At 36.8% G+C, this 26,505-nt stretch overlaps 6 protein-coding genes and 1 pseudogene across 9 annotated transcripts; 5 read left to right on the top strand and 2 right to left on the bottom strand.

Annotated features, from left to right (window-relative positions):
• Positions 1–306: 306 nt before the first annotated feature.
• Positions 307–3,430, top strand: LOC110424086 (deSI-like protein At4g17486). Of its 2 annotated transcripts, none has more exons than XM_021438584.2 (5): positions 307–653; positions 1,119–1,328; positions 1,805–2,092; positions 2,425–2,505; positions 2,886–3,430. In XM_021438584.2, exons 2-5 carry the CDS (start codon positions 1,175–1,177, stop codon positions 3,029–3,031), a joined length of 669 nt encoding a protein of 222 aa, XP_021294259.1. In that variant the 5' UTR covers positions 307–653; positions 1,119–1,174; the 3' UTR covers positions 3,032–3,430. The 2 variants fall into 2 exon arrangements, with proteins under 2 accessions (XP_021294259.1, XP_021294268.1); XM_021438593.1 differs by lacking the exon at positions 307–653 and adding an exon at positions 661–1,004.
• A 1,044-nt stretch (positions 3,431–4,474) lies between these two features.
• On the top strand, positions 4,475–6,139 carry LOC110421840 (RING-H2 finger protein ATL22-like). Of its 2 annotated transcripts, none has more exons than XM_021435531.2 (2): positions 4,475–5,168; positions 5,912–6,139. In XM_021435531.2, the coding sequence occupies exons 1-2, from the start codon at positions 4,544–4,546 to the stop codon at positions 6,037–6,039; spliced, it is 753 nt and encodes a 250-aa protein (XP_021291206.1). In that variant the 5' UTR covers positions 4,475–4,543; the 3' UTR covers positions 6,040–6,139. The 2 variants fall into 2 exon arrangements, with proteins under 2 accessions (XP_021291206.1, XP_021291215.1); XM_021435540.1 differs by lacking the exon at positions 5,912–6,139 and adding an exon at positions 5,614–5,901.
• Positions 6,140–7,978: 1,839 nt separating this feature from the next.
• Positions 7,979–10,559, top strand: LOC110422933 (uncharacterized). The gene is made up of 2 exons (XM_021436988.1): positions 7,979–9,672; positions 9,887–10,559. Exons 1-2 carry the CDS (start codon positions 8,266–8,268, stop codon positions 10,217–10,219), a joined length of 1,740 nt encoding a protein of 579 aa, XP_021292663.1. The 5' UTR covers positions 7,979–8,265; the 3' UTR covers positions 10,220–10,559.
• A 361-nt stretch (positions 10,560–10,920) lies between these two features.
• On the top strand, positions 10,921–16,470 carry LOC110422938 (uncharacterized). Its single transcript, XM_021437000.2, has 13 exons — positions 10,921–11,048; positions 11,167–11,609; positions 11,687–11,771; positions 11,853–11,904; positions 12,011–12,031; positions 12,126–12,179; positions 12,811–12,861; positions 13,306–13,368; positions 14,051–14,116; positions 14,250–14,288; positions 14,514–14,636; positions 14,777–14,869; positions 15,789–16,470. The coding sequence occupies exons 2-13, from the start codon at positions 11,516–11,518 to the stop codon at positions 16,140–16,142; spliced, it is 1,095 nt and encodes a 364-aa protein (XP_021292675.1). The 5' UTR covers positions 10,921–11,048; positions 11,167–11,515; the 3' UTR covers positions 16,143–16,470.
• A 179-nt stretch (positions 16,471–16,649) lies between these two features.
• Positions 16,650–18,164, top strand: LOC149527707 (uncharacterized; annotated as a pseudogene).
• Positions 18,165–18,289: 125 nt separating this feature from the next.
• Positions 18,290–21,318, bottom strand: LOC110422948 (phosphatidylglycerophosphate phosphatase PTPMT1-like). Its single transcript, XM_021437011.2, has 6 exons — positions 20,581–21,318; positions 19,743–19,865; positions 19,423–19,516; positions 19,178–19,260; positions 19,012–19,101; positions 18,290–18,877 (listed from the first exon to the last, which is right to left on the bottom strand). The coding sequence occupies exons 1-6, from the start codon at positions 20,818–20,820 to the stop codon at positions 18,518–18,520; spliced, it is 990 nt and encodes a 329-aa protein (XP_021292686.1). The 5' UTR covers positions 20,821–21,318; the 3' UTR covers positions 18,290–18,517.
• A 1,826-nt stretch (positions 21,319–23,144) lies between these two features.
• LOC110423478 (Tetratricopeptide repeat (TPR)-like superfamily protein) lies at positions 23,145–25,402 on the bottom strand. Of its 2 annotated transcripts, none has more exons than XM_021437698.2 (2): positions 23,834–25,402; positions 23,145–23,468 (listed from the first exon to the last, which is right to left on the bottom strand). In XM_021437698.2, exon 1 carries the CDS (start codon positions 25,305–25,307, stop codon positions 23,880–23,882), a length of 1,428 nt encoding a protein of 475 aa, XP_021293373.1. In that variant the 5' UTR covers positions 25,308–25,402; the 3' UTR covers positions 23,145–23,468; positions 23,834–23,879. The 2 variants fall into 2 exon arrangements, with proteins under 2 accessions (XP_021293373.1, XP_021293377.1); XM_021437702.2 differs by having other exon boundaries at positions 23,145–23,421.
• Between the last annotated feature and the right edge of the window lie 1,103 nt (positions 25,403–26,505).

Below are 26,505 nucleotides of genomic sequence, written 5' to 3'. Positions count from 1 at the left end.
AAAATATTCTTATTGAAACTTTATTATTTATTTATATACTCAAACTCTATAAAAACTCAATTAATATTTTAAAATTATTATCTAAATCTTATTGAAATTAAACAGATATTACTTACTAAATATCGGAATTATCATCTCCAATTGTAACTTTTTCTCAAAGCAACTACTCTAAAATTTAGTCACTCCACAATCTTTTCAAAAGAAAAGAAAAATTAAATAAAGCTTCCTTTACACATTGACCCAATAAATAAATTGAATAAATAATTAAAATTTTGGCTATAAACTCTGATAACCTAAAAGAAAACAAGAAAGGGATCTAAAGGAAAATAAATGATTAACAGATTATATTAAATACAGGCTACGATTCTAAATTCTTAATCCCAACCGTTTATCCAATTTAGTATTGTAAAAGAGATTGATTAAATAAACTTATGAAGTCCTGAATTCTTGTACAACTTTTTATACCCAAACAAATTAAACTTGAACTTCACTTTTATTTGTGAAAAAGAGCTCCATGATTCATGTATCTTCTATTTTCTCTTTCTGAAAAGAAAAAAGAGAGTTGCTTGAATTACCGGAAATCTCCCTTTCTTTCTTTGATCTCTGCCCCAAAGCTGTTGCCTTTAAGCTCTCTCACTGTCTCCTCTTCATAGGTTAGCTACAAAGCTTTCAATTTTCTTTTTCCCTAAGATTTTTGTTGTTTATGCTTTTATTTCTTGTTCACCATTTGATTTTCTTGGATTTATTGCTGTCTCTCACTATGTTTACTCGGAAAAGTTAGTTAATTTTCATGTATGCTCTGTTGGAGTTTCCTGGGAAACCTAGAGAAGGGAAAGTTAATTCCTCCGGCTCTTAATTTTACACAATTTGGAAAGAAAAAAAGGAACCCAATACTTAAAAGCTGTTCTTTTCTTTTGCTTTATTTTCTTGGTAACCAAATGGGTTGTTGGGGACTTTTGCTTTCTGGGTTTGTATGTTCCAGTTCCAACTGTTATGACATTATGGTAAGCAGTAGCTGTTCTGAAACTACTTTTGAATTATTTTTGTTGTTGTGTATTAATTAAATTTTGACGCCTTGTTGATAGAACCCTTATATTTGTTTTCTTGGTCTGGTGCAGAGGATGAGGAGCCTCTAATATACATTGGCGAGTGAAGGTTAGATTTTAAGGGTACAATGCGGTTGTTTCCTTCAAATTCGAGTGTAACAAAGGGGCAAAGTAATGGAGGAAGCAATCGCGCTTTGTTGTATCTCAATGTATATGATCTCACACCTATAAATGACTACCTGTACTTGTTTGGGCTTGGGATATTCCACTCTGGTATTGAAGGTATCAACTCTCCTTTATGTTGATTTGGGTGTTAGTTCTTGTTCTCATGCGTGAACTTTCTGCTCAGATGTAGATAATTTTGTCTTGAGTATCTAGTTGATTTAGTTGATTGGCATTGCTAGTTTTTTACATTAAGCTTAGTTATTTGATGAATAGCCTTGGACATACAGACATGACAGGATATGATGCAGTTCTTTTTAACAAAACTTTTCAAAGAAGATATTAAAAAAAAAGGGGAAAAAGAAAGGGATCCAGTGGTTCATTAATGTCTCCAAGCAAGTTATGCAATTTAATTATTGTTTACACTGATGGCATTATTTGATCTCTGTTTGCTAACTGTTTTATGAAGTTTGTTCATAGTCCCCCTCTTTTGATAGTTTCTTATTTATTAAAATATGTTAATCTTTGATTTCTCCCGCTTACTATTTTCAAAATTTCTGTGAATTTTAACCTATTGTTCCATTTTTGATAATCAGTACATGATTTGGAGTATGGCTTTGGAGCACACGAGTATCCTACAAGTGGGGTTTTTGAAGTGGAACCAAGAAGTTGTCCTGGTTTTGTCTTCAGACGATCAGTACTATTGGGCAGCACTAACTTGTCTCGTTCAGAATTTCGGGCATTTATGGAACAGCTTTCACAAAAGTACCATGGAGACACGTATCATTTAATTGCTAAGAATTGCAACCATTTCACCGATGAAGTGTGCCTGCAGCTAACTGGAAAGCCTATTCCTGGATGGGTAAATAGGCTGGCTCGATTAGGTCGGAAAACTGTCTGCTTTCATGTTCATGTTATCTAAGAAGCTGTATTGTATTTATGGTTTCTAGTGGTGGTAGATTGCATATTCATATGGCATGCTTATAAAAGAATCTCGGATTGTTAGATATTGCATTAATGCTAGCTCCTGATTATTCCGGCCCAGAGGTTGGATGGTTCCAACCATTATATGAATGTCTACCATTTCCTTCTTCATGTTATGTAGGGTCTGAAGGATGGGACAGAATAGCTTCTAACACTTATAGGATATGTAACAGTGGATTGTGTAGTCCTTGCAATTCCCTTTATCTGATCAAACAGGTTTTTGATGTTTCAGGTTCATTTTGCAACTGTCTACTTCCAGAAAGCATTCAAGTTACTGCAGTTCGGCATCTTCCTGATCATCCAACATATTCTGGTAAGCTTCTTCTGGCAACCATGTCTCAAAGGTTTGTCATGTTCTCTACAAGTTTCACCAAATTTGCTTATCAGTTTCACTGCTGCACTGATTGAATTTATAATTGTCTTGCAAATGGTTTAGAAGCTTGGTTGCTTCCATTATGAATTCTGACACTGCATTTGCACATAGTTTTCTGGACCCTGAGAACAGTGGAGCTGTTCTGCTAACTTGGGCTGTGAATAACCATGTGCAAATTGCATTACATATGAGTTTAATTGTCTGTTGAAAATCTAAAAGCAATTATTCTGTGTTGCTATGCTTGCTTATTGTTTAAGTTTTGTTAACTTTCTGATCACTTTTGCTGTCAAATTTTTGATCAAGATATTCTTCCAATGCAGATGATGAGATATTAGATTCTGCTGCAACATCATTAACAGCAGAGAGTGAGGAAGAGGATTCAGATCATCATCTGCTGACAACACCAAATAGTGATGCTTCATTTCTGAAAGAAAAGCCAGTGAGGCTTGCCAAAGAACTCCTATGATCTTTTCTCCAACTGTAATTGTTTCTTTTTGGGTTCGTTCTATTATTTGTTCTTCTAGCATATGGTCCCAAATGCATCAGAGAACATGTCAGAGCTCTTCAAGGTACAGTGATGATGCTGTTGACTTCATTTTTATTTTAAAATGTGTGCTCATGCCTCAACTTATTCCTTTACTACGGTGCTAAGATTTAGATCTGTTTAGAGTATAACCCTTGAAGTCGTGGCTTGTTACTAGATACTATTAGATTTGAAAGAATTTCCATGTTTTTGTAATTTATCACTCTCCGAATATTGTGCATCCTGGCCAAATATTCAGATTCTGTATTATTAGCTGTATTTCCTTCAGCAAATTGTGAGAAAATTATTATATTCTGACTTCTTTGTTCATCGAACATAAAATTTCTCTTTGGTTCTAGGTTTTATTGAAGCTTGAATTTTGTGTTATTGCTTGTATGGCTAGAAGGGTGATGGGTTCTCCAGTTGTGAACGCATGAATCTACATTGATTTGGATGAACTGGATTATGTCCATAGTTTATAATTGACAGCAATGTATCATGCTGAAGTTATCTATCATCTCAGTTTAAGCAAAATTTTCTATAAACCGACACAGTGAATGTAAATGTATACTTGCCGAGAGGTAAAGGTGACTTTGTTTTATGTTGGGATCTGTCTTCTGTTTTGTGTCTGTCTTCAGCAAGATCGGTAAAGAGGCCAGCCAGTTCCTCTTGTTACTTTCTCCAGACTTGATGTCAAAATCTCCATCTGCGTGGGGACAGTATAATGCTGGAACCGTAGGGAAAAATAGGTGCCGTGCATTATTGGTAAGGATGATTCCTCGAGTGTTGGAGAAGTCGTCACAAACATTCAGTGACGCAACTAACACGAAACAAAATGAACTTTATATGGGGAAAAGAGTTGTTAAGGGCGTTCACTCGAGCAGAATAAAAGCTTTTGAAGGCGATTGAGAGGGAGACTAAAAGCAAGTCGTTGCAGAAAAAGGCCTGCGCAGAGGCTATAGTGGTCCACAAAATTGAAAAGTAATGCTACAATTTCCACAATCTAGAGGGATTTATAGACTTGATCATTGATCAGTTGGCCCCAATGAATAAAAGTCCTTTTAATTTGTAACTTCTCCAAGGAAGTTTCCTGCCTGCTTAACAAACTTGACGGAAAAAGGTTGTTAAAACTTGGAAGAAACCAGTCGTTAAGTCAAGTCGAATGTCTTGCTTAATGTTTCCTAGCAAAGAGGGTAAAAGAAAAGAGAGAAGAGTAAAGAATCTTATTTAGTTACTTAAGGGCCCGCTCAATATTCATTGACTTGGTGGTCCTCCACGCTTCGGTCCTTGTGTGTGCGTGCTGGACTACTCCTTTACTTTTCCCCTTTTTAAACCATTTTAAGTTCTCAACTTTTCATATATATAACATAAAGAACTCAGAAGAAAACAAAGTCCGAGCTAAGCATTTACTAGCCTGGTCCATTCGTCACGTTCTTGGCGTTATACTGTAGTGCAATGGATACTTCGGTCTTCTTCATTCTGCTTTTCTCTTTAGTTCTTTCAAGTACAGAGGCTTTTGAGTCCAGCTGCCCACCTGCAAAATTTGGTCATGGTGCTTTCGATATCAGGTTCCCTTTCAGACTAAAACCCCGTCAGCCCCAAAACTGTGGTGACCGAGGCTTTGATCTTTTTTGCAGAAACAACTCCATCATGATCCACTTCCCATCTTACGGTGACTTGGTTGTCAAATCCATTTCTTATGATACAAGGAAACTAAATCTCCTTGACCCCAAAAATTGTGTCCATGAAGTTTTTCTAAACCTCAATCTTTCCCTCACTCCATTTGATTACTACCATGTCTTGAAGAACTATACGTACTTCAATTGTTCAGCTTCGATTGGGCCCTCTGTCACCCAAGTCCCATGTTTAAGTGGTCCTCAACACCATGTTTATACTGTCGAATCTTCCGTCCCCGTGCCAGATTGTTGCAGAACAATAAAAACTGTCGCAATTCCATTTGCATACAGTTCTTATCTTTCCGACAGCAGCTTCGGTCTCGGGCTAACTTGGGACTCGCCTGAACGTCAGGACTTCGGCTTCCAGTCTAAAACAGGATGGTTCCATTTAGCACGACAAGAAGGTAACGTCTCATCAATTCTCTTTCTTAATGTGATACATAGATTGGCTATTTTAGCTTCTGTCTTCTTTGCTCGAATTTGGTGATCCTGATGCAACAAATTAAATGAAACAAGTATTAGATGAACAATCTGATTAGCCAGGTCAGGAACTCCAGAACAAAAAATTCCATGCATCGGAGTTCATGTATATATATATATATATGTTTGTAGTAGCTTCTAGGTTCATTGGTAATAAACAGATTTGTGCACCAGCAAACATGAACTTGATCAACTTCATGTTTCCACCCTTAATTCATCACTGTATCGTATCTTAGTGACTTCTCCTTTCAAGCGTTTACTTTGGCATTGATATTTGCTTTTTCTTCTCAGTTCAAAGGGCAGTAAGTTTTTGTTTATTTATTTTTAATTTTTATTTCTCCATTGACGTTAGCACTATTGTTGAGGCAGATAGCTCAGCAGCCGACACATGGCCTAATTGTGGAGGCCTCTGCTGGCTCTTTCATTTTCCTTCTTTATTTTTTCGGCAGAGTTGGTGATTGATATACTTTTATGAACAGTCTGTGCTGCTGGGCGCTAGCCTACATGAATCTATCAACGCTACTTAACACCAAGCAATTCTAAAATTTTATAATATCTGTGAACAGGTGCCACAAAAATGGCACCAGAAACTCTTATTGATGATTGTTGACAACTGATGTTTACTGAATTTAATGGTTAATTCATATTATGGTTCAAATTTTTGCAGTCCCAATGATAGCAGGCATGGTTCTTTTAGCTGCTGCAATGCTGATAAGCATGAAGATCCTTTATACCCAGATACTGGATTCACATGTAGACAAGGAAAATCAATTTGTAAAGAAGTTGCTAGCGTAAATAAAGCCGTGAAGCATAAAATCTGCTAAAAATGATTAAAATGGACATGTAAATTGAGTATTCAGTGTTAATTATAGTTGGCAACAATGCTTTCCTTTTTTTTTTTTCCTTTTTCAGTGCGAAGGCTTTCTATCTTTCTTTTTCCCCAATTAAAGATACCAGTTGAGATATTTTGATAATTTTGTTCTGTCTCTAGGGGTGCTGTTTTACTTTTATCTCATGTGGGCGTTCAAGTGTACGTACTAAAAAGAATATTGACCCAAAAGCCAACAGGCTCATATGCTTCTTTTTGCTGTTGTTTAAATGGGCTTAGATGGGTTTAAATCCTTGTCAACCCAATAACCAAAGCGCTAGTCAAAGAAATTAAGAAACTCTTGCATTGCACTGCTCTCGGTTGACCTTTTTTCTTAGGCTCTCCTCTGTCTCTCTCTCTCAGCAATCAGCATGCTTTTTTAATGCCTCTTTCGTAGTGGCATGCGTGTCCAATTGGGATTGTAGAAACAAAGGGATATGGAGATTGTTGATCATTTTCTCCATGGGCATCCTTGATGCTCACTGAGCAGGAGAAGGTCAATGATGAAGTTGTCTGTTGGGGTTGTGGAAAGGGCTTACCGGTTCCGGTCTATGGATGTAAAGACTGCAAGTTTAAATTCTTAAATCCGGCTCTGAACTTCCAGAAGAGATGCAAAATTTCTTGGACCCCGTGCCCTCTTGTCCTCAAGATGTTATTCTATATACGTAATGCTTGTCTCGAAAGATGGATGTTACTCAGCGGCATCCAAAACTTGTTCAGGTCCTACATGTACCTTTGTCTGTAGCAGATGCGACTTCTTTTTGCGCAGATCATGTGCTGTTGAATTTCCACCACAGATCCATCACCCCTTTCTTCCCCAACACCCTCTCACCCCCTTATCCTATCCACTAAAGGATTCTTCTCATCAATGTTCGGCACGCCGCATGCTTGTCAGGTCTCAATAATCTACAGCTGTGACACGCGCGAATTTAACCTTCAGAAGGATTGTGCTAAGCTTACAAGTTACTTCTTCTTTTAAGCATGACCTCACCCACACCTTCTCGCTCTTTTTGACAAAAACATCTGGAATTGTCCGCGACATTTGTCATGAGCATGCCTATAACTTCTGCCTTCAATGTGTGGTGTGTAGGTCTAGCATCCATCTCCACTGCCATGCTTTACTATACATCCTCTTAACTCTTACAAAATCTCATTTTACATTTGAATTGAATTTCCCATAATATATATATATATATATATATATAAATGACAGATTTTATTATAATATTTATGAAGAAAAGAGAAATAAAAAAATTAAATTTATTATTGTGTAACATGCAAATTTATTATTGAAACTAACTGTATCGTCTTCGGGGTAAGCTTACATTTTTATTTGTTACAATTTATTTCTTTATTTGTTGCAAGCTTTTTATACAAATTCGTTGAATGAGTATTAAATGAATTACTAGTTCTACAACTTAATGAAGTCTAAGACCGGCATTGAAAATGACAGTGGCAAATAATGCTGAAAGTGGTGAGCGTCAATTATTAGTTTGATGATAAACTAAAAACTAAAAAATAAAAAATTGATGTTTTGGAAATGTAAAATGTTTGAAAATAACATTGTATTCAATTTTGTTCCATTTAATGACTTTAAATTCACAAAAAAAAAACCAAAATCCCAACATTTTAAAAATTTTAAAAATTGTTTCCGGTAAACTATAAATTCATTATTCAAGGAAAAAATTTGAAAATTTCATCAAAAACAATAATTAAAAAATCGACTTATGCGAAAATACTATCATGACAAATTAAGGATGCTAATCATAATTGGATTAATTTCAATTTTGTACAGGACTGATGGTGCATTTAAAGCGGCGCATTGCACCTTATCCATTTGGAGACGGCATCCCTTCCTTCCTTAACCCCAAAGATCCCCCAATCCACGCTTTCTTTAAACAGGGCTTTGATTCTCTTTCTTTTAAACTTTTTATATTCTTCCTTCTCTACCAAAGTTTCCATTACATCTGAACGGTTGTGAATAGATTGTGATCCCACAGATATCAGTCTCAGGGCTTTGGAGGCTCAAACATATTCTTTGTCTCTACTCTGTCTTGTTTTACTTTGGTTGGGCAATTTTCTGTCATCGTCTGAATAAGTTAAGGATTTGGATTTTGGATTCATTGTTGTTGCAGAAAAGCACTGAAAGAGAGATGGATATCATTAAACATTTTCTCCATAGACATCCCCTCTCGTTCATCGACAAGGGAAACGAAGAGCTTTTCTGCAGTCGATGTCTGAAACACTTATCTGGCCCGACGTATGGTTGCAGCAGGTGTAAGTTTTTCATCCATGATCACTGTGCTGAGCTTCCACCCAAGACTGAACATTTCTTGCACCCATGCCCTCTTGTCCTCAAGGTTTTACCGCTTCCCGTTGTCTATAATTGTAATTTATGCATCGAACCTGGCGCTGGTTCTAGCTATCGCTGCGAGGAATGTAAATTTGATATGCATGTTGAATGTGCCCTAAAGCCCGCTATGAAATCAGAGGGTGAGGAGCTTATCCAGCACTTCACTCACTGGCATCCTTTACAACTTGTTCTTGAGAAAAACAAGGAAGAAGATCAAGTTTGTTGTTTCATTTGTCAAAAGCTGTGCTCTGGTTCTGCAACTGCTTATGGCTGCAAGCAATGTGAATTTTTCCTCCATAACTCTTGCATGACCAGCATTCCACGAAAGATCAATCATTTCTTCCACCCATGCCCTCTCATTTTGCTCACAAGTCCATTCATTTACACGTGTGGGGGTTGTGATGAACGTGGCTCATTCTTGGCATTCAGCTGCGGAAGGTGTTGTTTTCAACTAGACGTCAAATGCGCCTTACTTCCCACTGTAAAATCTGAAGATGCCAAGCAGATTCAACATTTTAGTCACCAGCATCCACTGGCACTCCGTGAAAATATAAATGGCAGTGAAGTTCGATGCAGAGCATGTGAGGAAATTTGTTCAGGTCCTACGTATACTTTTGGTTGTAGCAGATGCAGCTTCTTTTTTCACAGATCCTGTGCTGTTGAATTACCACAACAGATCCATCATCCCTTTCATTCCCAACACCCTATCACCCTCTCATCCTTTCCACTCAAAAATTTTCAGTATTATTGTGCGGCATGCGGATTGGATGTCAGGTCTCTGCTAGCCTATCGCTGTGACAAATGTGAATTTACCCTTCATAAGGACTGTGCGAAGCTCACACCCTCCTTTAAGTATGGACCTCACCCACACCTTCTCACTCTCATTGATAAAACAGATGGAATTTACTGCGACATTTGTCGTAAGAAAGCCAACAACTTCTGCCTTCGATGTGTGGCATGTAGGTTTAGCATCCATCTCTACTGCCATCTCTCAGTGCCAAAAACAATAAACCATAAATGCCACATACATCCTTTAACTCTCACAGAATCTCCTTTTGAATTTGAATTGAATTCACCAAAAGATGCATATAACATGGATGACGAGTTTTATTGTGACGTCTGTGAGGAAAAAAGAGACAAATACAATCAAGTTTATTATTGTGTAACATGCAAATTTATTGCTGAAACGGGCTGTGTCATCTCCCTGGTAAGTACGTGTTTTTATTTGTTACAATTTGCTCCTTTCCTTGTCATGAACTTTCATATAAATTCTTTGAATGAGGATCAGATGAATTCCTAGTTATATAACTTAGAGGAAGTCTAAGACTGGCTTTGAAAATTTTGTCAACAATGTCAATTTCTTATAATTTTAAAGATCAAATTTTGAAGTCTTGATTAATGAATATTTGGTTTTTTGTCAGCTGTTATCATTCTTAACTAATTCAGATGAGCAGAGTACAACGAGCAGCAGAATCATTTCCACAGATGAAGACCCCGTGCTTGCAAAGTTAGACGGAGAGATCACAAAACGTAAAGAAAAGGCAAAGCCTTTAAAATTAGAAATTGAGTCCCTAGAAAGATTAATTCAGAAACTGCAAGCAAGGTTACAGGAACTTAAAGCAAAACTAGAGCCAATAACATGGGGACTAGATAAACTTGAGGAGGATCGTTTCCTGTACATGTATGAGCTAAAACACAAGATGAAGGCAGTGTCAGGCGAACATTTCAAACATTCGACTGAAGCTTCACCTTGAGTCCATCTTGATCATGGCAGTGTCAGGCGAACATTTCAAAGGAGAAATAGTATTATGTTTGAAGATTCAAGATACATTATTGTAGCATCATTAAAGTTTTTCTACTGAATTTGACTTACTGATGTCCAAAATCTCAGCTGTTAATAGCAATAGAGGTCATGCGTATTTTAAATAAATCATAATAATGGGATTTGGAGTTCCTTGCCAGCTCCATCTTTCCGTAAGACTGTAGTTTTTGATAAAATATACATTGCTGTTTCTCCTCTCCCAACCCACAAGGGTATTTGCTTTCATTTGTCCTTCCTGTTTTGTTATCTACACCTTTCTAACCAAATTTGGATGATGTATGAAACGATTTCTTACACACCCACAGTTACTGCTAGGTTTGTCTCTGTTTTGTGCTCCCTTGGTTTGCGTCTATATTTGTCAAATAATCATCATGGTCTAGGTGTCAATGGTTAGCCACCTTTCAGTAATCTGACTCTGTTTGTCAGCTAACCTATCTGAGTTATTCACGAGAAGCAACAAATATTCATGAGAAGATGTTTTTCTGATTTGTGAATTTAAGCATTTGGTTTTTTAGAACTTGGGAGATAAAATATGTAATAATCAAAACGGGTTCAGTTTTCCTTATTCAAAGCGGCAATTTTGTCACTTATATACGAGGTGGATTTGATGGCAAATGTAAGAAAGGAGAATGACCAATGAAGCTATCTCTATCCTTACTTCCACCCAACTCTTACGGTAAGCAAAGTTGGATGCCCATCCATCCATCCAGGAAATAGGTTGGACTACTCCGTCCATCCCATTTCAAATTTTCTAATTAAGGGTATGACTTTGATTCCAATTTCGTAGGATTCCTGACAGCTTGAACAATTTTTGAATGGTCTGGTTTTGCGTCGTTGGGTCTGAATCTTATGTTGTTTCTTTTGATGGTGTAACAATAGTATGCAGTAATGATTGAATTGGCGCTCCTCCCGAAGAGAAGGTAGGCTAGGTCACACCGGAACCAAGTGCACAAGCTACGAGAGCAGAGGCAATCGACCTCATAACTCTTATTGGCGACTTCAAGAAGCAATACTGAAACTGTGCACTCCGACAAATACATGCGTCCCATCCAATTCATGCCTCCGTGTTTTTCGTCATATTTTCACCAATCACAAACCTCCAGGCTCAGACCTTGGGCCAACTTCCAACAAACAACTCCCTTCAAAAGTTACAGGAACCTAAACCAATCCCGAGCCGAAATTTTTTAAAAGGAAAAAATAAAATCCTCTCGGAAAAACAAAATTTTTCATGGCTTTTCCCTCTAAATCCATTGCCTTTATTTCCTTTCTTATATTAGCAATCACCGAATTTTCTCATTCCATTCCCTTCATTGTTCTCCATGGTAATCCCTTTCTTTTTCCTTTCCAATCACTATGTTTCTATATCAAGCTTAAATTTTCCTGGGTTTTTCTTTTTCAGGGATTGGAGATCAGTGTTCCAATCGTGGAGTCAAACAGTTCACTGAACTTCTCACCAACTTTTCTAGGTCTAAAGGATATTGCTTGTATGCTTCATCAACTCTCTTTCTTTTCCTTTCCTTTTTTATTTTTACATTTTGACTTGATATTCCTTTTTAATCATGCAGAGAAATTGGAGATGGGACATGGGATTCCTGGTTTATGCCTCTGGAAGAACAGGTAAAACTTTTACAGCATGGAAAGATCTCTTAAGTAACCTCGTTTGGGATGAGACATTTATTATTGTCTGGTCTCTTCTTTGACGAACTTTGTTGCTTGTTTACAGACAGCTGTCGTTTGTGAGAAGGTGATAAAGCTTTCTGGGTAGTTCTTGGTTTTCTTTTGTTGGTCTGGGTTTGGAGTTTATTTTCCCTTTGACAACTTGAGTATCTTACCAACAGGTGAAGCAAATGAAAGAACTGAGTAAGGGTTACAACATAGTTGGTCTGTCCCAGGTAATTTATGTTTTAAAGTAATGAGAGAGCTTAAAATTTTTTACATATTGATGCAGCAAACTTCATGAAAAAATGATGTGTTCAAAAAATGAAGTTAGTTTATTGTGCCACTCAAGTTTTTCCAATGAAATTAACTAATTGATGCATAAATACCTAACCAAAGAATTATTTTAAATATTGAATCCATGATAAATAATGGGTTTTGGTGTTCCTTGAGATTTCCATCTAAGAAAATAGCTTTTGCTAAAATATACATTTCTGTGTCCTCCTTCCTCAAGCCTCAGGGGTCTTTGCTTTAATTTGTGCTCCCTATTTTGCTTTCAACACCATTTTTATCCTGACATTTCTGATGTAAATTTTTCTTTTTTTATATTATATCATAACGTTGAGAATAGAAACTAAGAGCTTACATATCAATTCTCACACATTGCCCATTCAATTGATTTATCTCAAATTTTTGTCTCTGTGTTTTTCCTTTTCTCCCCATAATTTTTGTATTGATGTGTTCAGTCTTGCACCTTTTCTTTCTGGTGCCTAGTAGAGAAATCATCGTTTGGTTATTTCTTTCGTTTGATGATGAGGCAACTTCCATATGTGGCTGTCATTCTCAATCTTTTACTTGGTTTGACAGGGCAACTTGATAGGTCGAGGTGTTGTAGAGTTTTGTGACGGTGGACCTCAGGTAAGAGCCAGCTGAACCCAAAACTTCTTGGTTTATCTTTTGCTCAAAAGATTATCTAGTTGTTGCAGAATAAGATCAACTAAGTTTTGCAATGTATAAGGAGGTATGAGGAAAATGGAAAAGTTAAGATTTTGATAATGTATTTAATGAATTTTACACCACCATTAGTCGTTGGTCTCTGTTTTGTGCTCTCTTTAATTACATCTGTTTTTCCAAATCATCATGATTTCAATGGTCAGCCACATTAATCTGAAAGCACTTTTATCTTTGTTTGTTAGCTAACCTATCTTAATTATGCCCTTGACTTTTTAGAACTGTTTCACTCTTCCCTTGTTGTGTGTATTAAGTGCTGGGATGTACTCTTTAGTCAGGGACTTCGGAGTCTGGACTCAATATTGAATATACTAGGAATTCTTTTTAATATGAATTGAATTTTCTTCACAGGTAAAGAATTTTATCTCTTTAGGAGGGCCTCATGCTGGTACTGCTTCTGTTCCTCTTTGTGGTGTAAGTACTATAAAGACTTTTTTTATCTCCTCTCAGAAAGATTTCTGATTTAGAGATAAAAATTGAACTAGATTTGGCATGTATGAAGGCTGCTTGTAAGACCTTTATATGATTATAAGATGGGACCATTTTGGGTGATAAACTAATACACTTCTAGTTCCATACCTGGGAAATTCTGCATGTCCAACACTGTCAATTCTAAAAAACTGAGCATATGTTGTGGAACTCCAGTTGAGTATGGGCAAACCTTAAATTTTATTTATTGGATTCAAATTGAACCTTGCACAGAATAGTTACAAGATTGAAGAGGTGGTTATCAAGATTTGACATTAAATCAAGGGATAATAAGTATTTTGGGTCCTAACAGGTTCAAATCAAGAAAGCTGATTTGTTTGACTGTGCGCAAAAGAACCAACTGCATATTTTCAGTGCTTACTTTCTAACTCTAGTACAGAGGATTTCATATGTTATCTATGCATTAGGAAGCCATTGTGCATAATCCAATGCGTCGTGATGTCATGGAGAGTATTTCTCGACATGAGCTAAATGTGTCATAGAATAATTTTCCTGATAGAATTGATAAAATGACTCGGTAGATAACAGTTTTAGTCTAATTTAAACTCCTTTAATCCTATCAGGATCTGTAGTGTATGTTTTTAAAGTGATTCTTGTGCTATTGCAGTCTGGTTTTCTGTGCCTGATTGCTGACAAGCTTATCAAGTCAGAGATATACAGCGACTATATCCAAGTATACATCTCTCTTTCTGAGGCTCATTAACACATACAAATTTTTATTCATGCTTTTAAGGAACGTTGTAACTTTAATGTAAGAATACTTTCCTACTGTTACTAATTTCAGGTACATGATTGGCACTTTGCAGGCCCATTTGGCTCCAAGTGGTTATCTAAAATTACCAAACGTGAGTAGCATACACTACTACCTGGAAAATGAGACGGAATATATGGGGGGTTTTTGTACTGCGTATTCTCTTGTTATTAACTGGTTGAAGTGGTTGTACAGCTATGACTCACCAAATTAAACAGGAGTCAGATGCTTCACGACCAAAAATCTTTTATATGCTTAGTTGTGTTTAGATCTTGTTTTCAAGAGACTAAAATTTTAACAATCATGTCAAAATTTCCAGGATATAGTTCATTATTTGGAAAAATGTAGATTTCTTCCAAAGCTTAACAATGAACTCCCTGGTGAAAGGAATTCCACTTATAAGGAAAGATTCACTCGCTTGCAAAACTTGGTGCTTATCATGGTGAGCTGAAAGAATGTCTTTTTAGCTTTTCCAACCTAGATTGGTCCCCTAGCTTCATTTTTCATTTTCAATTTTTTTATTTAATTGTCTCAATATATGCAAACTTATCTGTTAATTTTGCTCATCTTCTACTCAAACAGTTTGAGCAGGACAATGTCTTGATACCAAGGGAAACCTCTTGGTTCGGTTACTACCCAAATGGGGCCTTCAAGCCCGTGATTCGTCCTCAAGAGGTTCAATCATCTCCTGAAAATGTTCATTTTCTTAAATTTTTATTGAAATTTATTTATATTCTTTGTTCTTAAATATGAAAATAGCCTGCCTATCTCTGAAAGTTCATCTTGCTATATATGTTATTGTAAAAAATAATCCATATCTAAGCTCATAGTATTTGTATACCCTGCATATCTGTTCTAATTCACATCTCCTATAAATTTAGAAAAAAAAAAATTCACATATCCTATAACCTTGACTGTCATTGCACTAACAAAGCTTAAATTCTCATTTTGGTGTGACACATTCTGATGTAAGACTGATTGGTGTGGCTGTTAGGATTTACATATTAGAAAAGAGAAAAGAGAGTGACAATTGAGCAAAAAAAAAAAAGGAAAAGAGAATGACAGTGGGAAAGAAGAAAGAATCCTTGTAGACATGGCTGAAAATAATGTGATGGCATACTTTCCTTAGTTTCCCGACTAGCATTGCTGTTTAGAGTCTTTAAACCATTTCCAAAGCACAATTTTGAATTTGAAGGGAAGAAAACCGTTGGAAAGTTATTACATGTGCCAATGGATCTTGATATCTTGCACTGAGATTTGCTGCATTTAGATTGCTCTGGGGCCTTGGATGCAAATCTTTGAAGGCATTGCTGGCAATCACCCATCTTTGTTATCTAATTTCTCAAAGCTTCTTGTGATTCCTTGATCTTAAAGATAACTTACAGCAATTACTTGGTTCTAACATGGAGAATGTAAGGCTACCTCGTACTATTTTATCTTGTTGATGTTTGAATTTGAAATTTTTGACCCAATACCCCTCAAGTCTAGCAGCAAATTGTGCCAAGATCAATGTTTTACATTCTGCTCATGCTTTTTCTACTTTAAGTGGGAGCTTGGTTTGCTTTACATGTCAACAATACCATGATCTATGCAGACAAACCTTTACACAGAAGACTGGATTGGTTTAAAGGCCTTAGATGATGCTGGAAGGGTCCACTACATTAGGGTCTCAGGAGGCCATCTTGGAATATCCAGGAAAGACATGAAAAGGCATGTTGTACCTTACTTGAAGGATCAAGCATCAATGGTGGGGAGCATTCAAAGTAGTTATGCCAAAGTGCAGGGATCTCATCACAAGATGAGGCAAAGCCCCAAGAGAAAACAAGAGGTGCCTTGGTTGCAGGATAAAGCATCATCTGAATTGATACTTAATGGATCATCATACTACCAGTGGCCCTCGTCAGTCCAGAGCTTTTTCAGGGAGTTACTTGGACTTGCAAAAGACTAGCCATATCTTTATTTTTCATTTACAGTAATACATGAATTGAATTATAGATTCAATAGAGGTCATTAAAGATCATCTACACATGGAATACAAACCTCATAATCTTACTGGCTTACTCTTGATGCCTACCACTGCAATTTTACCAAAAAATTCTGCCAACCTTTTCTCAACAAAGGTTGGGCATATGTACTATGATGGGAATCTGAACTTCATAATATGAATAGCACTTGTGAGGATAAGCCTGAATTATTAGCATCATTAGATGAAAATTATGTTATCTACAAACCATTTGGTGTCTGCAATAAGCATAATACAAGGCATTTACTGTGAACCTGTTATTGTTATTTCAAATATTTCGCTGACATTTTGGTGTCTCTGAGTAATTTAAGGGTCACACAGTCTTTTACATTGGTTGGCTGACCCTTTCCTGCTGTTTCTTTATTTAATTTCCAACAATAACTAAATTTCTTGCAAGTGGTTAGCTCAGTGTATCCTAAAACTTCAGTACAGATGCTGATTCAATATTTGGTGGCTACGCTGAAGCAGCAATTAGATGCCTCCTCAATTTCTTTCCTCTTCAAAGTGGCATTATTGGTCATACTTCAATCACCAAGCTTGGGATTCGATGCCGTATGTAAGAAAAAGGTGCGAGCAAACAAAGCGGTCGGTCTACATTTGTTTTGCCTTGATGGGCGAGGTCCGACTTGTCTTCCTGTTTGTCTTTTTACTCTGTCAAGTTTTCTTGAAGTTATTTGAACAGAATCACTTAAAATGGGAAGATATTCAAAGAATAAAGTGAAATAAAAAAGATGCATGAAATTGGTCTAGTAAAGCGAGGAATGTAAGAATTCATGCCAATAATTGCACAAATATGGTTAAGCAAACAGAGTAAGTCCTGGTATGTCCTCTTTAAAAAAGAGAATGAAACTGCCCTAGGCTTTATTGTTTATTAATTATATAGTTCAGAGCAGACTTAAAACATATTTGCAAAAAGAGTTAAAGAGAGATAAATATTGAACATTTTCTCCATAAACATACTTTGTCCTTCATCCTGGACGGAAATGCACTAGCAGCTATCTGCGATGGGTGCGAGAAACCCATATCTGGCCCGTGCTATGGTTGCTGCACCCACTGCGAGTTCTACCTTCATTACGAGTGAGCTAGGCTTCCACGGCAGCTCGAGCATTTCTTTCATCCATGCCCTCTTGTCCTCAAGCTTTACTACTACAAATGTAATGCTTGTTTCATGCCGGGCTCTGGTTTCAGCTATCGCTGCGTCACGAGTCATTTCAATATGCATGTTGAATGCGTCCCACCAACCGCCATAAAATCTGAAAGCGAGGGGCTTATTCAGCATTTCACTCATTGGCATCCTTGAACACTTGTTGATCTGAAGAAGCAGCAGGAAGAAGATCATAAAGTTTGCTGTGCCATATGTGAAAAGCTCTGCTCCGATTCTGCCTACGGCTGCCAGCAATGCAGTTTTTCCTCCATAACTCTTGCATGACCACCGTTCCAAGAAGATCCATCATTTCTTCCACCGATGCCCTCTGATTCTGCTCACCTATCCGTGTGGGGGTTGCGAGAAAAGTCTCCCAGGCTTGACCGACGGCTGCGGGATGTGTGATGTGTCGTTTCAAACTGGATGTCAAATGCCGCTTACTACCCACGATAGAGTCCAAAGGTGCCGATATGATTCAACATTTCACCCATCCACATCCATTAGCACTCCTTGATCAAAACAAGGATGTTGGCAATGAGGTTCGGGCCCGGTGCAGAGCATGTGGGGAAGATTGCTTATATCCCAGTTTTCGTTGCAACAGATCATGCGACTTCTTTCTACACGCATCCTGCGCTGAATTACCACAAGAGATCCATCACCCCTTTTTGTTGGCACTGACAACACTAAAATTAATTAAATGTTACTCATTTATATTACAGGTCGAGACTCCTCATTCTTGGCACAGACATTTCGACATACACAATTTAACAACATATGACAAGATAACCACTCTTTGCCAGTAGTAATACTCTTGATGGTTAGTGTTTTAAGTAGCACGCAGATAAGAGATGATCCAGCAACTTAACAACCGCATTGCAGTCATGAAGCGTAGGTTGGTCCCAAACCCAAACACAATCGCCCTCTGTCAGGTCACAAACATTACTTCCATATAAAATGAGAATATATACACTTGATCCTTAAGCAGTTAGGCTTTATCTTTTGTTTGATTCATAAGATATAACAACTCGATTTACAAGGGTAGACGAAACATAGTTTCACTTTGGCCTAAAGAAACATTATTTGCATTTTATGTACGAGAAAGGATAAAAAGAGAAGACAGACACCTACAACATCTTGGGTGTTGTAACTGCAGTTTTCAGTAGACATGGATGTCTACACTAATACCTCCCAGGCAGCTGCTCTCTCTACCAAGTTCCTGGGCTGAAATCTTTTGGTGTGCTTGGCAGCGTAGCCACAAGCATGAGATTCTTGCCAGTGCTGCCTGACCAGCAACCCTAACTCGATATACCACACTTAAATCTGCCCACACGGCACCTGATCCAAGACTTTGTTCATATCCATCAAGATCTGCTTCTGTTACCACTACTACAGAACCATCATCAAAAGCCACAAGGTCTTGTGAAGGTGCTGTGTCTGAAGTTCTTAAAATTAAATCTGCCACATGGCTGTGGAGACCAACCTTCTTCACTTGAAGATAGTAGAACTCCTGAACAGCCTGCGATTGTAATAAAAAAAGAGATAAATCAAATTCATTGTTTCAAAAAATACAGTTTTCTATTATAATACATAGACGTATGAATTCATTATTGCTGAACTTGATCGCAGAATGTAAGACCAAAGACATTATACCTGCCATTGGGAAGAGGCTAAAAGCACCCTTGGCCTAATTGACCTCACATAATCATATGCTGCAACAGGTGTCATCTGCTTATAGTGTACCTATGTGAAACCAAAGCTCACATCAATGAATCAACCAATAAGTAATATGATCTAAGCTTCTTTATACGGCACTAACCAGGTAACATAAAACAATGGTTGTGCTGCGGCCACGACCAGCTTTACAGTGGACGTACGTAATTTGCCCACGTGATGCATTTCCTTGAAAAATAAAAAAGATGAAAATAAGGGAACAGTTCTACCAAGGGATATTTAATACAAAAGAATGGAGAACCATTTGAACAATGTCTCTTTTCTTTTAAGAAAAAGTTCATCGGCAGATAAGTTTAACCAAAATAGCCAACCCCCTCAAAGAACACTTACGATGAATGAAATCAATAGCTTGGCATATTGATGTCAATGATGGTGCAAAGCAGTAGTCTCTTGTAGGGATCACCAAATGGTCAATGCCATGATTCTACCGACAAAATCGTAGAAAGCAAATTAACAACTTTAGCAAAAATCAAAGGATCCAAGGTACTTGATTGTTAAATGCAAAAATATTAACAATATAATTAAAAGGAAATTTTCAGTTTGCAAAATCACAAAATTGGGGACAAGAGAAAACATTTGCAGAACAAAGATACTAAGTCTTGCAAAGTAGAAAAAAATGTACAACATAAATACTAGAACAGAATGCTCACTAGATAGAGAGATGTTGGAACCAAAGTCTCATAAGGTTCATTTAGTGTAATCACTCCACAAACACCAATCTCCTTCAGCCTTGGAACATCAGTAGGGAATGGAACAGCACCTAACAGTATAAACTGTAAAAAGAACATATTAGAACTAGTCAAACAAACGTGCACCACAAGAAGAGTAAATTACAAGATAGATTCTACACAAATATGACTCTTAGAGCTTTTATGAACATGAATCCGCCAATAAAATGAACAAAAAACATAAGATAGGTTAAAAAGCAAAGACTATCAGGAGAGAGTGAGTGTGACATCATGCACCCTGCAATGCTATATCCATCCACAATATGAGGAAAATAAACACTTTTACTTCAAAATTGATGGAAATTTAGAACACAAAAATAGCAACATCAGCCAGATTAATTAAAAACCATATACTACTTTCTCTTGTAAATGAGAATCTAATTTATGTCATCACCAGCAAGCATAAACATCAATCAAACCAATACCCCACAATGTGACCATAAAAGAAATCCATGTGCATTTAACAAATTACAGAATGATGTGAACAATAGTATGTATAAACATGCATTTGCCCACATATTCAGAACAATATTATCCAACACCAATATAGCTAATAACCTAACAACCTAGACACAAATATTATCATCTGAAACAAGCAAGCTAAATTAAACAAGCACTTGACCAAAACAGACAAAAATAAACACATAGAATCCAATTAAAACCATATAACAAAACAAGAAAGCATCCATATAACCTTGAAACACTCATCACCAACAGCACCAATTACTTAAAATGCACAGCATATACGAGTAATCTGTACCTCATCAACTCTATCCCACCACCGGAACTCAGCCTGAATCTTGTTCCGAACAACATTGTAAAGCAGGGTAGGGTAAAACAGTGCACGAGCTCCCGCACCTATCAACACCCTTTTCGCATCCCATTCCACAACGTTTCTTTTGATACCCAAAACCCCACTATTTCCACAACTCTTATTTGCTTCTTCTACTTCTCCAGCTTTCTCCATCACTTCCCCTCCTTTCAATTCTTCAATATACATATCCCAACGTTTCAACACAAATAAAACAAATACGGACAAAATGAAAAACCCTAATTACCCAATTTACACAATTTGATCAGGGCAGAAAAAGAAACCCAAAAAATAATCGAAATGTTTACATTCCTCTTCAAACACAAACCCTAAAGCTTGGAAATTCGAACGGGAAACGGAAAAACAGATGAGATTGATGGCAATCGATTTGGGAATCACGGGTTGTTGATTTCCCAATGAAATCACCACCAAATTTCGAAGGATGAGGGTCGATCGGACGGCGGGAAGAAGCCGGAGACGATGTGGCGTGACAGGACGGCGATTGAATGATGGAAATCGGGGATCGGGAACTCAATATTTGTGTTTTGGAAACCCTTAACCCTAAAAAAAAAAGTTTTAATTTTGCAAGAAAAATAGTGAAGAGAGAGAATAGCCTGGGTTCCACTCTTCCGCTTTTTGCTCAAACAACCTTTGAAACCGAAATACAACGAGAAAAAGTAACACGAGGGTGAAATTTATTTTTGGGTGAGGAGGGGAGATATAGAGTGACGCCACTGATATGCAGGGAATTTATGACAAGTGCGTAGAGAGATGACACGTGTTGATCTGAGTTTGGAGGTTAGCTGTGATGAGGATTGCCGACAAATATGACAACAATCACTAATTAACTTATAATCCACCCAAAAGGGGAATATCACAATCTTAACTACCTTAAAAAGAAAAAGAAATCGTAATTTTCTTTAGAAATTGTTACTAATTTTTTTTATATTTCCAATAAGGAAGAAAAAAAATTGACATTTTATCTTTCAATGAAAATGATATAATACTACATGACTTTCAAGCAAAACATAAAAGGTTGGTGTGAAATTCATAATACTTGCATTTTCTTATTACTTTGCTTATTGATATATCAGTAGCATTATGAAATTGACATAATATTTTAAAAGATTTCTTAACTATTTAAAATAATTTTAAACCTTCCATCAAATCATTATATATTTTTATTTTTATTTTTAATTAAATATATATTTATAATTAATAATTAATTTTTATCAATTTTCTGTGACGATGACATGCTGAATGATATAATAAACTACGATAAACAAAATATTTATATACACAATTAAGTGACAGAAATGCAAAATTATTTACATTTTTTTAAAAAAATAAAAATTTACAAATTTAAATTTGAATGACAAATTTGCATAACTAAATTAATTAAAAGCATTAGAGTCCTAAACTTAATTAAGAATTGACGTCCAGTTTTGAATGGATTATGTCACAACCGTCCGTTGATTCACAGCCAAGAGCTGAAAGCAAAATTGGGAGGTGGCAAAGTTGGGGTACTCCTAACCTTTTAAATACTGTTATCCAATTCGTACCAAAAAGACAAAACAATGACAATAACTTGGAATTACAGCATTATAACAATGGAAAGGGTAAGTGGAATTTAGCCTGTTTAAGTAAATGACAAGAACTAATGAACTATGCATTCATGTGACAGCAAAATGTTAGCTCTGCCTAGAGAAAACATTGAACGTTTCAGCATCTCTAAGAACCAAAAATGCTAAGAGCTAGGTAACAAGTTTGCTAACTGAGTACAACAAAAAGACAACGAGAGGTGGACGCTCTCTGTTCCTCGCACTTTCCTTTTATCAAGGAATATGGATTCTCTGAGGATTTGTCAAGAAGAAAACAGAACACCACGTCTTGACGCATTGCATATTTCCAAATGAATGAATCAGTTGGGGAACATGAGCAATTTGTTCCTTCTTTCCTGGGATTACTCATGATGCCTACTTACATAGATTTGGCAAACCCCGGATTACTTTTCTCTTCTTTTTTTTCTCCCCAGGATGAACAAAGCTCATGAATCACTCAATACTGCAGGTAGGAACAATGATTGCAGTTCTTTTCTCTCCATCTACAGAGAGAGAGAGAGAGAGAGAGAGGGACAGACAGAAAGACAGACAGCATCATAAAGTCACATAAAGTAAGAAACAGAGACATTCATATAAAACATGAAAAAGGAGAGGGGAATAAAAGCCTTATCACCACCAACATTTCAGTAGTTGTTGATACAGTGATTAAGCATCAGGGCATCCCTTACACATAATGTTTGTGTAATACTTCAGATTGGTCGAATTAAAATAAGTTATCAAAACCTTCAGCAATCTGTATTATCAATAGAGATACCACTTGCAAATATAGACTAAACTATGGATTCAATTATCCTTGTCCAAATTCTCTGATCTCGATCACTGTTCCATACTAAGTAGTAAGTAATATACATATAACCGGGCAAAATTAAACCTACAAAATACTAAAATGACTTTCAATAAGTTCTGAAGAAGGAAACTTTATTTCAGATTGCATTATCCACTCCACAGTCTTGACATTTTGACCTTTACACGGCAACAATTGTTGGTTTGCCATGCAGTAACTTATTTTCTTTCCCTACCAAATTTGAAAAGACAATATGGACTAAACAGCTTCTCTATCAGATGGCTTTATAAAATCCTTCAGCAATCTGACATGCATCTATGCCTTTCCTTAGCCAGGTAGTATCCTAATACAAATTGCTTCAGCCTTCAGGATACACAAGCTAGGCTGATCAACAGGAGAAAGATTAATAGTGTAAATTGTGATCTTAACCCCTACAAAGTTCACAAGATGAGGCTTTTAATTATGCAAGATAATATTTGAAATTTAAAAAAGCACACACAATTGAGAAAAAAAAAAAAGAAGCATCCTATAATCCATTTAGAACATGACATAAAGTGGAAAAACAACAACTTGACTTAGCTGTATTCTCATTAAAGCCGGGATCATCCTGAATAAAATCCTGCAATTCTATTAAAAATACCATCATTCACTTCTAAGGTGCTTATTTTATTGAGGATTATAAGAATCCTCGGTTGTGTCTTTGTATGGTTACAGTGAAAGCAAATGCTAAAATTCTTATTCCTGATGTTTTCCCTCTTTAATTAAATTACTAATTTATCAAACAGAAACTTTTTACCAGAAAAGAAGGCCCTCCAAGGCATGTGAACAATTGTTTGATAATATCACCTTCCTATCCTACCAAGCTCAGTGACTAGCTGCTTATCTCCACAGTTTTTCAGATGTTCAATAATCTTGTCAACATAAGGAGCTTTCAAGCGAATTCTTTTTTCAAGCATTGACCTAGCAAGCTTTGCAGCTTCAACTGAATGGCTTTGCTGACAAAGGCCAACCAAAAGAATAGAATAGATATCAGAGTCAATGGAAGACAAGTATCGCATCCGCTCGATTTCTTCATATAAGCAAAAACCATCTAGCACCCGTCCTGCTTGACAGATCTCCCTAATCATGACACTACATGCAATGCTATCAGGTTTAGCCCCAGTTGCCAACATCTTCCTAAAGAGCTTCTCTGCCTCATCAAGTCTTTTAATCCTTATCAAAGACACCACAAGCGAACTATAGCAATCACCATCCGAAACGCCACCTCCAGGAACAACTTTATCAATCAACTTATAAGCTTCTTCAACATGTCCCTCGGCACAAAGCCCCTTGATCAAAGTACTAACTGTTACACGATTAGGAGCACACCCACAAGCTCCCATTCTATCCAAAATCCTCAATGCCTTTGTTGTCTGACCCTTCGCACAAAAACTTTGAATCACAGATGTATATGTGATAACATTTGGACTACAACCATAACCTTCTTTCTCCATCTCCCCCAACAATTCCAATGCCTTTTCCACACTCCCATACCTACAAATCCCCTCGAGAAGAGCAGAATATGCCACCGCATTTGGAAAACACCCATGCTCCCTCATAACCTGAAACAGCCCACAAGCATCCTCTAATCTACCAGCATTACAAAACCCCTTGATCATCACCAAATACGTGATCATATCAGGATAAAGATCAATCAAGCCCATCTCTTTCATCAATTTATCAGCCATATCCATATCCCCTTTCTCACAAATCAACCTAATAACCACATTATAAGTAGTGGTATCCGGTCGTAAATTAAATTCAGGCATTTTCCTCAATACCAACAAAGCCTCATCAGTAATCCTAGCTTCTCTACACAAATTCAAAACAACCTTAAACATTTTAACGTTAACTAAGCACTTTTCCACCTTGTAGGCTTCAATAACATCCAAAACAAGACACGGGTTTTGCTTAATTTTCAAAAATTCACAAGCTTTGCTATACATATAAGAGCTATGTCTATAATTTGATTGAAGACCTGCCCATATAAAAAACCTCAGACCCATTTGAGATTTATCAAAGGAGCATCTTTCTAGCACTTCACAGACACAATTCGAGTCCAGTTTGGAATTGACTAAAGCTAGGGTCTTCTCTATGTTGCTCTGTTTTTTCTGTAAATGAGTGAAGAATTTGTCTGCTGAAGAGGCTGTGCTGAATAGAAAAGTGAAAACCTTATTTGGTTTTGAGGAAATTGAGATTGAAATGAAGCGGGAGAGTGAAAGAATCGGCATGGTTTGGGGTGGGAATTTAGGGGCTTTGAAAGTGTAACTGTTGGTTAAACCCTAATCGTAGAAAAAAACAAAATGGGGGAAATCTTACCTGAGAGATAGATGGCTGAGTTTTGGCGAGAATAAGGATGTACTGAGTTGTTCGAAGACGGCCGAGTACTGCACGATCAACTCATTTATTATCACCATGAGTATATCCATAGAATGAGAAAGACGATTGCTCAACATCTTTATAGCTCAACTCACTTTGTCTTTATCCATTCATTTTAATAAGATAAATAAAGGAAGTGAATTAAGCAACAATTTTACCAGTGTTTATATCAATATCTTACTAAAAACATTAAATTGAGAATACTTAAAAACATTTATTATGGTGTTGTTTTGGAGGAAAATGATTGTTTGTTTTGATGATGAACTGAGCTCAAGGCTCAAGCTAGAAAAGAAAACCACGGTCCCATACTTCAGTTCAACAAAATGCTTAGGCATATTCGAGGAAGAAGGACGTCTAGACAAGCTTAAATAATTAGGACAAAATGTATAGTCTAACATTGGATAATCTAACCAGATTAGTGGCCCAAACACTTAAGAGGTAGAAGCCCAAAAAAAGTGCCAACCCCAAACAGAGAGTGGTAAATTTGTGTGTCAAAAAGGCCGAGAGAATCAGATGCATTGCGACCTACTTGGCTTTCGGCCACAAATTGGAGAAAGGAAGGATACCTTATCACCCTTGCTCACTTAATGAGGATTATCATCTCTTAATTCTTATTGCTTAAATTTGCCTGTTATTTAACATGCATGGGCAGCTCCCTTCACATAGCTCTCGGGTGTTCAAATCCTTTAAAAGCATGTGGGAAGGATGACTCAAGCATGTAACTTTGTTTATAGTGAAAAGGCTTAGAGTCTGCTAGTTTCTTCTCAGAAGCATCGTCTGCTTATTGATAGCAAACATATTTGATGTTGATTTTGAACACCTATCAAAATTCGTTTTGAACTTCTTTTTTGCTGAACTATACCTTTGTAGTTGTATGGACTTGATGAACTGAAAATGCAACTGCCAACTAAGATCTACCAATTCCCTTCAAATCTTTGAAGGACAGGTACAGTGTCATGAATTAATTTTTGTCAGTGCATGTAACAAGAAAGTAAACAATATTATCAGTTTAGAGGAACCAGAATATTCCAAGAACCACGCCCACATTTC

The sequence above is a fragment of the Theobroma umbraticum genome, unplaced genomic scaffold, assembly GCF_002168275.2.
Source record: "Theobroma umbraticum cultivar Fairchild unplaced genomic scaffold, ASM216827v3 scaffold_30.0, whole genome shotgun sequence".
Classification (NCBI taxonomy): Eukaryota; Viridiplantae; Streptophyta; class Magnoliopsida; order Malvales; family Malvaceae; genus Theobroma; species Theobroma umbraticum.
This window is presented reverse-complemented; position numbering and strand designations above follow the sequence as displayed.

What these genes read in the sequence shown, in the direction of transcription:
- LOC110422938 (XM_021437000.2), top strand. Translation starts at nt 11,516, where the DNA reads ATGGCTTTTCCCTCTAAATCCATTGCCTTTATTTCCTTTCTTATATTA. An exon ending in TTTGTGACGGTGGACCTCAG is followed by an intron (nt 12,862 to 13,305) that starts GTAAGAGCCAGC and finishes TTTTCTTCACAG; the next exon opens with GTAAAGAATTTTATCTCTTT. An exon ending in GTTATCTAAAATTACCAAAC is followed by an intron (nt 14,289 to 14,513) that starts GTGAGTAGCATA and finishes CAAAATTTCCAG; the next exon opens with GATATAGTTCATTATTTGGA.
- LOC110422933 (XM_021436988.1), top strand. Translation starts at nt 8,266, where the DNA reads ATGGATATCATTAAACATTTTCTCCATAGACATCCCCTCTCGTTCATC. An exon ending in CGGGCTGTGTCATCTCCCTG is followed by an intron (nt 9,673 to 9,886) that starts GTAAGTACGTGT and finishes GTTTTTTGTCAG; the next exon opens with CTGTTATCATTCTTAACTAA.
- LOC110423478 (XM_021437698.2), bottom strand. Translation starts at nt 25,307, where the DNA reads ATGCCGATTCTTTCACTCTCCCGCTTCATTTCAATCTCAATTTCCTCA.
- LOC110421840 (XM_021435531.2), top strand. Translation starts at nt 4,544, where the DNA reads ATGGATACTTCGGTCTTCTTCATTCTGCTTTTCTCTTTAGTTCTTTCA. An exon ending in CCATTTAGCACGACAAGAAG is followed by an intron (nt 5,169 to 5,911) that starts GTAACGTCTCAT and finishes AAATTTTTGCAG; the next exon opens with TCCCAATGATAGCAGGCATG.
- LOC110422948 (XM_021437011.2), bottom strand. Translation starts at nt 20,820, where the DNA reads ATGTATATTGAAGAATTGAAAGGAGGGGAAGTGATGGAGAAAGCTGGA. An exon ending in GGTGGGATAGAGTTGATGAG is followed by an intron (nt 19,866 to 20,580) that starts GTACAGATTACT and finishes TTCTTTTTACAG; the next exon opens with TTTATACTGTTAGGTGCTGT. An exon ending in TTCCAACATCTCTCTATCTA is followed by an intron (nt 19,517 to 19,742) that starts GTGAGCATTCTG and finishes TTTTGTCGGTAG; the next exon opens with AATCATGGCATTGACCATTT.
- LOC110424086 (XM_021438584.2), top strand. Translation starts at nt 1,175, where the DNA reads ATGCGGTTGTTTCCTTCAAATTCGAGTGTAACAAAGGGGCAAAGTAAT. An exon ending in ATTCCACTCTGGTATTGAAG is followed by an intron (nt 1,329 to 1,804) that starts GTATCAACTCTC and finishes TTTGATAATCAG; the next exon opens with TACATGATTTGGAGTATGGC. An exon ending in TGATCATCCAACATATTCTG is followed by an intron (nt 2,506 to 2,885) that starts GTAAGCTTCTTC and finishes CTTCCAATGCAG; the next exon opens with ATGATGAGATATTAGATTCT.